The 13,426-nt window shown below is 46.8% G+C and overlaps 4 protein-coding genes across 4 annotated transcripts, besides 1 other annotated feature; 3 read left to right on the top strand and 1 right to left on the bottom strand.

Annotated features, from left to right (window-relative positions):
• Positions 1-207: 207 nt before the first annotated feature.
• Positions 208-2,364, top strand: TSTA_079190 (C6 transcription factor, putative; the record flags this gene model as incomplete). Its single annotated transcript, XM_002341909.1, has 2 exons — positions 208-1,103; positions 1,125-2,364. 2 exons carry the CDS (start codon positions 208-210, stop codon positions 2,233-2,235), a joined length of 2,007 nt encoding a protein of 668 aa, XP_002341950.1. The 3' UTR covers positions 2,236-2,364.
• A 322-nt stretch (positions 2,365-2,686) lies between these two features.
• On the top strand, positions 2,687-4,229 carry TSTA_079200 (dipeptidase, putative; the record flags this gene model as incomplete). The annotated part of the gene is made up of 3 exons (XM_002341910.1): positions 2,687-3,183; positions 3,239-3,910; positions 3,966-4,229. The coding sequence occupies exons 1-3, from the start codon at positions 2,707-2,709 to the stop codon at positions 4,227-4,229; spliced, it is 1,413 nt and encodes a 470-aa protein (XP_002341951.1). The 5' UTR covers positions 2,687-2,706.
• Positions 4,230-6,731: 2,502 nt separating this feature from the next.
• Positions 6,732-6,753: a sequence feature (AT_rich).
• A 660-nt stretch (positions 6,754-7,413) lies between these two features.
• On the top strand, positions 7,414-10,413 carry TSTA_079210 (heat shock transcription factor Hsf1, putative). Its single transcript, XM_002341911.1, has 2 exons — positions 7,414-8,010; positions 8,081-10,413. Exons 1-2 carry the CDS (start codon positions 7,544-7,546, stop codon positions 10,014-10,016), a joined length of 2,403 nt encoding a protein of 800 aa, XP_002341952.1. The 5' UTR covers positions 7,414-7,543; the 3' UTR covers positions 10,017-10,413.
• A 2-nt stretch (positions 10,414-10,415) lies between these two features.
• TSTA_079220 (DUF455 domain protein) lies at positions 10,416-13,296 on the bottom strand (the record flags this gene model as incomplete). The annotated part of the gene is made up of 2 exons (XM_002341912.1): positions 10,416-12,640; positions 12,696-13,296. 2 exons carry the CDS (start codon positions 13,294-13,296, stop codon positions 10,662-10,664), a joined length of 2,580 nt encoding a protein of 859 aa, XP_002341953.1. The 3' UTR covers positions 10,416-10,661.
• Positions 13,297-13,426: the final 130 nt, after the last annotated feature.

Consider the following 13,426-nt stretch of genomic DNA (forward strand, 5'->3'; position numbering starts at 1 on the left):
ATCGGACGAATCACCGAGACCATCCAAACCTTAAATTGGCGATTATCTCCTGCACGATGGCGTGATCTCATCTCCTTCATCTTCTCATCCTGCCATATATGGCCATGGTCTCCATCCTCACCGACTCCCCGGCTACTGAGTCGCCGATCGAACTTCTTCTTGTTGTCTAGGCTCATCTCTTACGACCAGAGACTCAATGTCAATGACATGCCACGCTCCCCATCGCAGCAGGAGAAAGCACATCTACCTCGCCCCGCTGCCTTGGCATGTATCGAATGCCGACGAAAGCATCTCAAATGTGACGCGAAAATACCTGTTTGCTCCCGCTGTCACGAAGCAGGCTTCCGGTGCAGTTACTTGAAGTCTAAACGAGGGGGAAAACGGAAATATTCTCGGCCTGTTACAGATCCCGATGTGAGCGATTCTTCGTCAGTGCAGCACCAGCAACAACAACCATCGCCACAACGGCAGTGGATGGATACATCGCCAGCAGCTACATTAATATATCTGAACCAGTCACGGCCAACGACTGCCATTTTGTCCGCAGATTTAGCAAATCCGGAGAGTGTTGCTACCTCTGTTACTACTGCCAATATTCGCAATCTTAATACACGGCCACTAGTTGATGTGCCGGTGTCTACGAGTACCGGTCATGCTACCGGAAATGCGGATGTGATAGCATCGTCCTCACCTCAGTCATTTTGCTCATTACAGGAACAGCGAGTCACGCAAGACAGCGATGGAGTACTTCGTGGGCCGGCGGAGGAAACGCTAGTTGAGCTTTATTATGAGAACTTCCACCGCTCCCATCCCGTATTAGTTCCCAAAAGGCTCTATGATGGTGGTCGACGATATCCAAGTTACTTGAGCGCTGTGATACAGTATATTGGTAGCCATTATTCGGTCATCTCCGCAGCTCCTTTGCGAGAACTAGCCGCGACTGAGCTGGCTCAAGTTACAGGCAGTGAAAACTCGCCACAAATTGTCCAGGGTAGATTACTTTACGCCATTGCCTTGCATGGCAACGGCGAGATAACAGAGGCCCGAAACTGGCTTTACGAGGCTATAGAAATGGCCCTTGCAATGGGTATGAATAAAAAAGAGTTCGCCTATTTTTACTCCAGGCAGGGCAATGACTTGGAAGCGGAGAGCATGAGACGAACCTGGTGGGAGCTATACGTTCTTGATGGCTACCTAACAGCTCTCGATCCAAGAGGTCCGTCCAGTTTTCGAATGAGCTCGATCAGCGGTGATGTCGAGATGCCTTGTGAGGAAAATGTCTACGCTGAGGGTAGAGTACCCTTGCCGCTTCCCTCATCACGTCAAGAACTCGAAGCGCGTATTTTCGGGGAGGTAGACTCGGAAGAAACAACAAGTCTCTCTTCATTTACGTACCGTGTCGATGCAATTGACCTGATTGCTCGCGTCCTCGCTGTTCGTGACCCCAATCGTGCGCATCGCGATAAAGCACAGGCAGTGGACAACACTCTGGCTAGCTGGGCGCACTATCTGCCTTCTAACAAGACAGATATTGTGAACGCATACGGCGAGATAGATGAAATGCTACTGCAAGCGCATATGATGGTACAATTTGCTGCCATCCTTCTGCACTTTCCACGCAGCAACTTGATTCTCGACTTTTGTGCCGACCCTGATGCAAATGAAAATACTACTAACGAAAACCTTCTATGCGGACCAATTTCACATAAGCTGCCACCATCGTCCACACGGCATATCCATGGCATTAAGGCTACAGAAGCTTCCAAACGGCTCTCAAACTTATTTTCCATTTGCACTTCCTTGCAAAAGCACAGTCCTTTGCTCATATTCGGATTGTCTCTCTGCGGCGTCGTGCAATGCTCTACCTTCATTGCCCATGTCCGATTTGATGGCGCCGGTAAATGTCTGGAACAACACCGCGACCGTGTTCGACTTTTGAACGGGCTCTTGAAGTCAGCGAGCGAGACGTGGCCTCTCTCAAAAGTTTTTCACCAGAAATTACGAAGAGTTGCTGCAATTCTATTTCAGGTCAGGCCCGTTGCTACATCTGTGGCGGCGGCACCACCCGTAGCAGCCGCTCGACACGACGGAAACCGGGTTGCATCTACTGAATTTAACTCTGCCGTAGGATTTGCGCCACACACGAATGATCTCGCATTCCAGATGGAGAATGCATGGATGTCGATTGATGGTCAATTCGGTTCGCCGGAATTAGCTCCCTGGGTTTGGGGATAATTAGTCGAAGCTATCTACCAACGTCAAATGAATGGAGGGTGATTTCAAAGGGACGAGGGACGTGGCTAGAGACGAAACGAAGACGTAATTATTCGCAATTTTGCAAATTCAGGAGGTGATCCTATAGACATAACATGAATTCCCTTTAATGAAGTAGTAAATGTGTCGATGCACGGAAACCCATGCGATCCATGAGACTAATCAATCGCCGACTGTAAGCTGTTTTTATCGGCCATACTAGCCCCGTATATGGCGAACAAAATGAATCCCCGAGTGAGTCGCCGATGGTTGATATAGTCCGTTTAGGGCTTCCCCACTCTCGGCATGAAGCCGATGGAGCTGTGAAGGTCTCTACCCACGTAGGAGCTGAGGTGACATGCATTAAGATGGATAAATGATGAGAGAAAAAGTTCGAACATTCCTCAATTATCCTCGCAAGCTCCCGATTGACGACATCTGTTTGAGCTCAACATGGCTACTTTGAACACCAGAGGAAATGATATAGCCTTAAATATCCTATCATCAACTACAGAATCTAGTCAAGCAGTAGTATTATCGCGCGCAAGAGGATCCCCGAACTCACAACGAGCCTGGCTGTTCGGTCTTGGGACACTGGGCATCATCCTTGCCAGCGTTCTCCTCAACCCTTTCACATCAACCCAAGAAAGTCCCCTCAACATCGATCCGACAGACTATGCAGCTCGGACAAAACACATACTCAGCACAACACCGCTTATTGACGGGCACAATGATCTTCCATACTTGATTCGTACAGAACTAAAGCATCAGATTTACAATGACCGGTTTACATTCAATACGGGCCTTTTGAGCAACACGGACCGGAAAAAATTGCGGGATGGAATGGTGGGAGGGCAGTTTTGGTCTGCTTATATCCATTGTCCAAAGGATAGTGAGACGAACAAGGACGTGCCACTAGACGAAGCTACTGTAAGTTCGTATCTGGGAGACATGACGAGATTTCAAACTTAAAGTCGGTTGATAGTGGACGCTCCGTGATACCCTTGAACAAATCGATATCACGAAACGCTTCGTTGACGAGTTCCCTGATCTGTTCCAATTCTGCTCAAACTCAAGCTGTGCTCGCGAGGCGTTCGCGAATGGAAAAATTGGTAGCTTCATTGGCATCGAAGGTGCTCACCAAATCGGCAACTCGCTTGCATCACTGAGGCAATTGTATGACCTTGGTGCCAGATATATCACAACAACCCACAACTGCGACAATGTCTTTGGTACCGCGGCGAGCACCGTGTCCGCTGGTGGAGAGGACAAGGGACTCACGCTCTTTGGAGAGGAGTATGTTGCCGAAATGAACCGTCTAGGCATGATGCTTGACCTGTCGCATGTATCCCATGAAACCATGCGCGATACGCTACGTCTCAGTGAAGCCCCAGTCATATTCTCGCATACCGGTGCTTATGCTCTTTCTAAAACCCTGCGATTTGCGCCTGATGATGTTCTCAAAGCAACTGCTGAGAAGGGTGGTATCATCATGATCACTTTTATCAATCGATTCTTGAGGCCTGATGATCCTGATGCAGCTACAATTCATGACGTTGTTGATCATATATGGCATGTTGCCCAAGTCGCTGGTTGGGATCACGTTGGTGTTGGATCTGATTTTGACGGAACACCAGTCACTCCAAGAGGCTTAGAGGTATGCTTTCCATCACCTTTTATATTGCTGAGAACTTTTCTGACACAGCTTCAAGGATGTCTCCAAATATCCCCGCCTCGTCGAACTGCTGATGGAAAGAGGAGCAACAGACGACCAGATTCGTAAATTCGCCGGTGACAACATTCTCCGCGTATGGAGTGAGGTTGAGAAGGCCGCGGAACGTATTCAAGTAGAAGGCCGGAAACCTAATGAGGCCATATGGGAAGGCAGAACCTGGGTGAGAAGCGAGATGAGTCCACCGATTATGTTTAGAGATAGTATTGGTAGGAGGATTCCCAGTTATTTGGGTGAACCGTAGTGTTTCCTTCCTTCTTTTTTCATACAAATCGCTAGGAATATCCGATTACGAAGGATGAAGACGGTGGGAAACATTCGAGTATAAATAACACGATAAGCATCAGACGAATGTGATGTCGATCCAGAAAATAGCATTATGCATTATATAAGCAGTACAAGGACCCGTAACGTAATCGGCCACCCGCCACTTGACACTAACCCGCCAGTCTGCGTATCGCATATAAAATAGCCCTCACTACCAGCAAGATATCCAGCAAAAATATACATAAATCATAGGTGAAGATTAGATACGTAATTTGACGGCTTTGAATAATAGACCGTTCTAAAAACTTAGCGATTAAGTAAGGTCTAATCAATATCACATGATATTACAAAAAATACAGAATACTCCGTTGTACTTTTGGTATTTTTCGTGAGCTAGGAATATTTCGTAAAAGTTATTCAATGTTATTATCATCAAAGCTTATAAATGTATATATCTAATTTTCATCTATGATATATATATATTTTTGTTGAGATATCTTGCTGGTAGTGAGGGCTATTTTATATGCGATACGCAGACTGGCGGGTTGGTGTCAAGTGGCGGGTGGGTGTCCGATTACGTTAGTTAATGGAACAGTAATGTAACGATCAACAAGTACGTACGTCCCACAATGTCTGTAAATAATACTACGTACGGAGTACATACTACGGTCATACAGATAAATAATGTTAGTACATCGCACAGAGTGACCTTTCCCAGAACAGTATAGATCATTGAAACTAGGTTAAATACACGCTTGGAATCTCGTATCTCCACTATCTCTCTCAATAAAGTACAGAGAAGCAAGTGAGGATGATGTAGAACTAGTGCGTGTTTATAAGCAATTCGTGGATTCCAATTATTTCCACGTCATTCTTCGACCCGCCTTACTAACATTATTTTCTGTATGACCATAGTACACACTCTTCACAACGAAGCCCCTCACTGGCAAGTGACAACAAGTTGAAGAACTCATTTCGCGAACGACTCGAAGGCTTACTGAGGTAGAATATCCCGATTGGCCGTGATTGTTGACAGTTTTAGCGGCAAAGTGCGTTGTGAGATCTCCCCTAAAATAAGTTTGGCATACAAACCAGTCTGAGCTCTAAACTCATACTACAGCCAATACTCCCGACTGAGAAAATATGGCCCGGGGGCGTTTCTTCGGTAGTTCGTATTCACACAGATGAGGATCTGTCCGAGGATGATCTGAGGGAGGGATCCAAAGACTGGTACCAGTTTGTACAGATATGTGCCTCAATGTCAGCTTCTGAGGATCTTCGACATATTCACTTCGTTACAATAGGAGGCATGAATTCCGAAGACCGATCCGATCGAGAACATGCAGCAACGGCGAGCACTCATTGAAAGATGGGCCTCCGCTGATCAAACTTTCCGAGATGTAAACCCAACGGATATTTGTACATCCAGCATTCATGAGGATTCCTGAGCTGATCAGAACCAGTCTTATCAAAGCCGCGCTCCCTCGCAAAGCTCACCACTGGACTACTCTCCGAATCTTCTTCCAAAATATCTTGATCATCAGAAGCGTTTCATTTGTTTGGCTCCAGCCGACAGAGAATGACATACGGAGAACTACAACCGTCTTCTTAAGATACTCATCCTTCTCTATGTTCATCAAAATAATACGATGTCCCATCCGATGAGCTATCATGATTGGGACTCTCTTCATATACCTGCAGCAATGGTTGAACCTGTTGAGTAACTATTACCTGCACCCTGCTGATTTCCACGTAGTCTCTATGACACGTTCAGGACGGTCATATTTTCCAACATAGCGCGGCAAGATTTCTTCGTGATAGACCAAGATAGTCTAAATGAGAGGAGAATAGCGGTGAGAAACTTTGATTTCAGCGGGAAAATCAAATGTCATGCACTCCTACGCCCCATGATGATGGGAGGTCTGATGTTATATTGTTATGTCCAGAGGTGGCCCTTGCAAGAAGTTATTGGGGAAGGATCAGTCTGGTCATCTGCCCAATTGAATAAACCGTAGGGCTTCTCTTTCTTTCCCCTGTGCTCCTCTAAGTATCAAGAATGATACTAATATGGAATTATCAAGGATGGATATGGATCAACCCCTTATCAGTATTTTGAATTCTACTATACAATGAGGAGAGCTCAAGTTTACCATGTATTCTCTAGAAGATTGGGCGCGCAAGTTGGAGTACTATGCACCTAGTATCTGAAGGTGGAGGTGCAGGACTGGAAAACCAACTATGATCTGGCCAACCTCTGGAATCCCATGGAATCCACTTATAGCCATAACCCTCCCCGGAGCCGACGAAACCCATTATTCGCACAGCATCTGGTATACATTGGAGACTTTGATACGCACACAGATGACTCCAGGGAGTACTCCCTTGGAAAGTTTGTGCCAGCTTAAATATGCAGGAGAACGAGGGAAGAATGATAGATGACTGACAGTTGTTCCATCTGGCCGATGAATCGTTGACGTCGAAAAAATATTTTAATTTATATTGACCACAGGAACTAGTCTCAAAACAGCATAATGGATCACGTGCCAGCACTGATCATGTAACGGTCCAGGCGCAGCGTGACTTCCAAGTTTAAACAAGCTCGCGGCGGGATGAAGTCAGACTGTCCAGAGGAACGAAAACTCAATAACTTCTGACAACTTACCATCAGACAACACGGGCTTTGCCCTCGCTCTTGGTTGTCGATTCAGCTATCAGAACAATTCTCGCCCATCGCACGCTTCGATTTGACATACATGATACGCTCTCCGCAACCATTGACTACCTCAACCACCTAAAAAACACTAGTTTGCCCGCCTCGGTATTCCGTCCATCACTAGACTTCGAGATTCATCCTCTCAATTGACTACGAACAATACTGCCGCTCTCTGCGTATTTCGTGTCCTATTGAATGTTTCGCGCGACTATTGTGAAGTTGATCCTTGCTCTTTTTGTAACGGACATCCCATTCTATTCGATTATCGCCCAGCTGTTGCGGCAAGTTCCAACTTTCAGCGCCCCCACCCGCAATACTATCACCATCCATATCAACGCGCATTCAGATTGTCGGTATCAAACTGCGATTAACTGCTTACACTCTTCGGCGCCGCTATCCATTATATATCGAGATGATAGCGACTTCTTGATCATTGCCTCTAGCCTTGCCCTCACGCTATAGGATACCGATAGTGAAGAACGCCAGCCCACCGAGAGCGACCTTGGGTCCTCTTCTATATTTCGATACCAAGCGGTTCGCTAGATTGACGACAAGTCAATCTTGAAAATTTATCGGAAATGACTTCCCAGGGAGTCCCCTCTCGCAAACGCCCTGCTCCAGGTACATCACCTGTCGTGCATGCGCCAATTGGGTCAATCACCAATTACACAGACACCACTAATCAACTCTCGGACGACCAGTTTCTACAATGGGGCCAGGATCCTCATGCTGGTACTACTATGGCACAGGCTTTTCCTATTGATACCACCCCATACACAACCATGTCATATGCCGCTGCCAACCAGGACGGTCCAGTACCGGTACCGTCGGACCAAACGCCTAACCAGCTCGCTAGAAGACCAATGAATCAGCTAATAAATCGGAATCGCTCTTTCGAGCAATCTTCTGTTTCATCTGTACCAGATTCCGGTGGTGATGGCTGGGGAGAGAGCATCGCAGAACTCGAACAGCGAGCGTTGGTCGCAAAAAGAGAAGCTCAGGCGAAACGAAAACAAATTCCGCCTTTTGTTCAAAAGCTTAGAAGGCATGTTATATTAATTGCCATGTGAATCTCTTCGTTATCGGGTAACTTTACTAACGGCCGTTCCATGTAGTTTTCTCGATGAGCCACAATATGCTGATTTTATCCGGTGGTCGGAGGACGGAAATTCATTTATCGTGCTGGATGAAGACGAGTTCGCCCGGAGGCTGATCCCAGAACTGTTCAAACACAATAAATACGCCTCGTTTGTACGACAACTAAACATGTACGGTTTCCATAAAAAGGTCGGATTGTCCGACAACTCGATGCGAGCGAGCGAAAGGAAAAACAAGAGCCCAAGTGAATACGCTAATCCATACTTCAAGCGCGGTCATCCGGATCTTCTTTGGCTAATTCAGAAGCCAAAGAATGCTCCTGGTCAAGGTAGCAAAGGTGGTAAGGGTGCTAAAATCAAGACAGAAGACGGCGAAGAGCATGATGTCGACGACTACGTCGACGACGTTGGCCGCGACGAGCGCCCCCGGAATGGCGGTCAACTTGCGATAACCAATGGACAGGAAGTCATGCCAAAGGACCAATTGGCTGGAGTCTATCGTGAGCTTCAAACTATTCGCCAGCAGCAGCAGATCATTTCCAGTACGATATCTAAACTACGCCGTGAACATGAACAATTATATGCTCAAGCTGCCAACTTCCAAGAGCAACATAGCCGTCATGAAAACTCGATCAACGCAATCTTGACCTTCCTTGCTACGGTGTACAATCGCAGCCTTCAGGGACACGACGGCCCGCAGAATCTGGCCAATTCATTTTCTGGTATCATTTCTCAAGATCAAGGCAATGTTGTTGATATGGGTGACGATTTCACCTTGAGTAGTTTAGGCAACGATCTTGGTTCAGGAACGCCTAGATTCAAGAAACAGCCGTTACTTCTGAAAGCCCCTCCGCAGGTCAATCCAGTGATTCATGATCGTGCGACCACTTTGTCTCCAGCTGGCAGCAATTACGATCCTCTTTTGAATCGCAAATATTCCCGGCAAAGTACTACACCATCACACACTATTGAAGAAGTGCACGATGTCACTGCTCCGCAAGCTACTGTTCCCACACAATCCACACAAGACGGCAAGTCACAGCGTGATATCATGTCCATGATCCAACTCTCCAACGCTGCTAATGGAGTACAAACAACTTTCGCCGACTTTCCTAATATTGTCAATTCTTTGGAGACGTCCGGTGGCAACTCGGCACTTACTCCGAAGCAGCGGGCAGACATGTTGCGGCAGATTGCGCGTGACACAACCGTTAGTGATCCTAGTGTCGCTTCTTCCAACAATGCCCTCATTACCCCTACTCCGCCTCCAATGCCAGACAACTATTCAGCCCAACTTGCAAATACTCGTGATGAAATTGACAATTTGATGAAGATGCAAGCAGAACAGGACCGTTCTGTACAGAACCTAACCAATCTGCTACAGCCATTGAGTCCAACAGGTCAAATTCCAGGGCTTCAGGATGGCAATGTACCTCCTCCAAGTCTCGACCTCGATCAGATTTTCAACAGCCAAGATTATTTTACGGACTACAATGATTTAGACAACAAGGGGAACTTGGATACGAATGACACATCGACAAATGCCACGACCGGAGTACCTTCTCAAGCTTACAGAGCCACTGCTGACGACCGAACTGCCAATGATGATCTCTTCAATTTTGACAATCTTGCCAATGAACCGGTAGATACGGATCTATTCGGTGACAACGCTCAAGCCCCTGGCGCATCGGCAGGCTACTTTGATAATTACGAAGACTTCATTAAACCTGGCCTCAATAATGACGATCTCAGCAATCGCAACACGACTGGTGCTGCGGGTGGTGATAAGATGCAGAACACTACTTCTCCGGAGATGGGACGCATCATTGAGTCTCTCACTGACAGCGAATCAACAAGTCCCACGAATACGGTAGATGAGAATTACCAAGCTCTCAGCGCAGGCAAAACGGCTGATGTAGTCGTCCAGAGCCCAAAAAGACGGAGAAAGGTGTGAACTCAAACGGCGAACGTATAGACCATGAACATAATCACACCGAGTAATGAATCTGCTGAATGATATTGCATCCTCTTCTTTTGATCATTATCTTGGTTATGGGAGGAAAATTTTCTTTTTTTTCACCACCATCCATCATAAACGAAACGAAACACGGGACTTACCTAAAACGAGATTTGGCGCCACGGGTTCTTATTTCTTTTTCTTTATACACGAGAAGGTCAGACTTGACTTGATGATATACGGAGTACTCACTTATCTTTTTTCTTTCTCTTTCTTGTGTTTTTGGATCCTTGCTCCCCTGGCTATTTAATCAATGGGGAAACACGTCCCATGTATATGCGATGCCTAAGCTAGGTTCAAGGTAAATAATTGCATGAATTTCATGGAATTCGTAAATCGAATTGGCTGTAATGTCGTATATTAAATACATTTTCGTTTGGGACCTACCTAGGTAAATATTGTAGGTGGTCTACCGTTACCTCTCATTTTCCGTACACCATGCAATGATCCAAGACCCATAAGTCTTGCAAATGACGCTATGAGGTTATGAAACCAAAACTCCTAACTAACCAAGCGCATAAAAAAATGTAATCGAAGTCATAAGAGTCATACATGATAAGAGTATACTATCTCGATCAAATCCTACATAACAACGCAATCTTTATCTCTAGGTGCCTGTCCCCTTCGATCGGGTACAGTTTGCAATGGTTGTCTTCGGCCAGTTGTTGGTGTACCGGGGTATTGTTGACCTTGGCGCGGTCCATAATCTGTGTTTAATGCCAGTCCTCGTTGCTGCTGCCTATTCAGCATTTCAACTGCCTTATTACGAGCTACTTGCTCATATGAAGGTGGTGGGGCATCATCCGCTATGTCATCGTTATGATCGCCAGCGGTGGGTGCATCTTGAGGTATGTTGTGTACGTTATTGTTCTCGTTATTTAGACGACGGGATGGGAGTGAAGAGGAGGATAGCGATGGATTTTGGAGATGGCTTGTTGATCCCGATGCGGTAGATTGAGAATATCGGTGCACTGGTACTGTATTACGGCCCATGGAACTAGCGGCAGTATTGGGCACTCTGGCTGAAGAAGATCGATGGTGTGGCTGTCGCTGGCGTTGTTGCTGCTGTTGCTCCTCTTCTTGGAACTGAAGTGAAAGAGCGTAGGCATAGTCTGCATCTTCTTGTTCGGTAGTGCTTTGTGATGGTGTCGAGGCAGATGTGGTAGCATTGTTACGGCTTGACGTCCGTTGCGGAACAGTAGGATCGGAGGGACCATGTCCAACGGGCCTGAAATCGCCAGCGTAAAATTCAGTGTTCGTACCGGTGATATCTACAAGCGATTCCCAGACAACTTCTGCATGATCAGCATAACCAGCATCGGTAATCAATGTAAAAAGTTGTCTTGATTGTGGGTGTTTGTAGAGAGTTGAAAAGTGGTCATTGCGAAAGAGTATTGATACTGATCCTGGAGGAAGCGTTTTACCCAAATGCTCGAGTCCGAATTGAGTCAACTGTGTTGTATTTTCAATATTCACGAATTGATGGATAGTCTGAATGTCGCTCATCAGACGTTCTTCTTCAGGGGTTAGTGTTAATCCGTTACGAATGACGCGATCCTCTAATTCTTCCTTGCGGAACTGTAGTAGTTGGATATCCTCATAATACTGAGCAACTCGGGCCATGCAATCGTGAACCCCGCTTGTCGGTGCAGCAATCCATCCATGAACCAAGGGTACCTTGAATGAGTCATAGAACTCGATATCTTTGGTCCAGGCAAATGACCCCAGAGCTGTTGGAGAATCAAGTGTAAGTCGTGGATTGACATTCATTCCAGTATGGAGCATGGTGAGAAACCGACTGAGAGCTTCAATGTCAGGAAGCTCCTCGTTTGAATATGTAACTAACTCGTCGAATAGAGCCTGGATAAGCAAGCCGAGCGAAATGTGCTCCCTCGTTTTTAATGCTCTGACAATCGGCGGTTGTGGGTTTCTATCTGAGCGCATAACGAGTCCATTGACAAGAGCAAGAAGAGGACACGGCCCGTTTTGGCTTTGGACAAGTACGGGGGATTCGCGCAATCGCCCAGTATGATCGGTCCAATTTATATGACGGATCGCGTATGTCTCTGCTTGTTTCTCCTGAAAACTCTTCAGCTCGGCTTCAGACATTGGAGGCAAGGGATTCGATGTAGACGGTGGTTCCGAAATTGACGGCTGGTCTTCGGCTTGAACCTTTTGAGGGGGCTCTGGTCGTTTTTCACTGGACCATGGATTGGCTTCCATGTTTGTGGGGGTATCTTCAAGATCAATGAGTTGTGGTGACGAAGGTCGCGGGATGTTTTGTGATGTCGCATTGGACACGCTTGCAGGCTCTGGGTTCCGTAACGCGAGTTCCTGCCAGTGATTCTTCGTGTCCCATTCGTCAGCCTGATTTAAAGGATAGAAGTTGTTGGTGTCGCTTTCCGTGGAGTGTATTTTTCCGTTATCAGGCGACACATGTGTAACCGAACCGGTACTATGCAGGTTTGGTCCTGCGTCTGGCTGATGGCTAGGTTGACCCCAGGGATCCTCTGGTTGGTCGAATATAGATAAGCGTGCTGTCATGGGAATAATCCCCGAGGCTTCGAAAAGTAAACATTTTTGAACTAGACAAGAAGAGTTACACGAAACACTTACTCTGACTGTTTCTCTCAGACAAGCCCGGATGTAAACTCGATATTGATGAACCTTGTTCTAAGCGAGACTGTGAACGAGCCTGTTGGCTACTGGCTTCCCAAGGATTTGGGCTTGAATTTTGAGTGCGTACAAAAGGGTTATTTGAGCGGAAGCGCTGTGGTGACGTCCCCGATAGCGACTCCTCAGTCGACGGCTGTCTCCGGTAACCATCATCAGCAGATTGTGCACTAGAGCCTGTGTGCTGATAAGCTGCCTTATTAGGACTTCCTGTCAGTTGCTCGGTTGCTCCTTGTGAAGTTCCGGTGAATGGGATCATTCCCACCGGTCGTTCTACCAGCTCATCTTCCCATGGGCTATGACCCGCTACCGGGGACTTTTGCGCTTCCTCCAGAGGCATGAGGTCAAACGCTGGCGAGGTTCGTAAGTCCGGTGAATATATGAAATCTGTATCAAGCTCCCAGCTGTCCTTCCGAGAGGGTTGCTGCTGAGTTGCCGACCGAGGTGAGGTAGAGCTCCGCGAGACAGGAGATCGAGGATCGGAACCGTTTCTGACTCGTGAAAGAACGTTAATTCCAGGCGGTGGATTCTTTCGGAGCACCATGAGCACGATATGTAGTCGTTTTGGTTGTCAACGGTCAACAGTCACTGTAGCTAGATTTCGGTCCGTAGGTGAAGTATATTAACGGCATAGATAGCTTATCTGTGAAGACTGAGGACAGGGATCTATCTTT

Source organism: Talaromyces stipitatus, genomic scaffold (genome assembly GCF_000003125.1).
Source record: "Talaromyces stipitatus ATCC 10500 scf_1105507295523 genomic scaffold, whole genome shotgun sequence".
In the NCBI taxonomy this organism is placed as follows: Eukaryota; Fungi; Ascomycota; class Eurotiomycetes; order Eurotiales; family Trichocomaceae; genus Talaromyces; species Talaromyces stipitatus.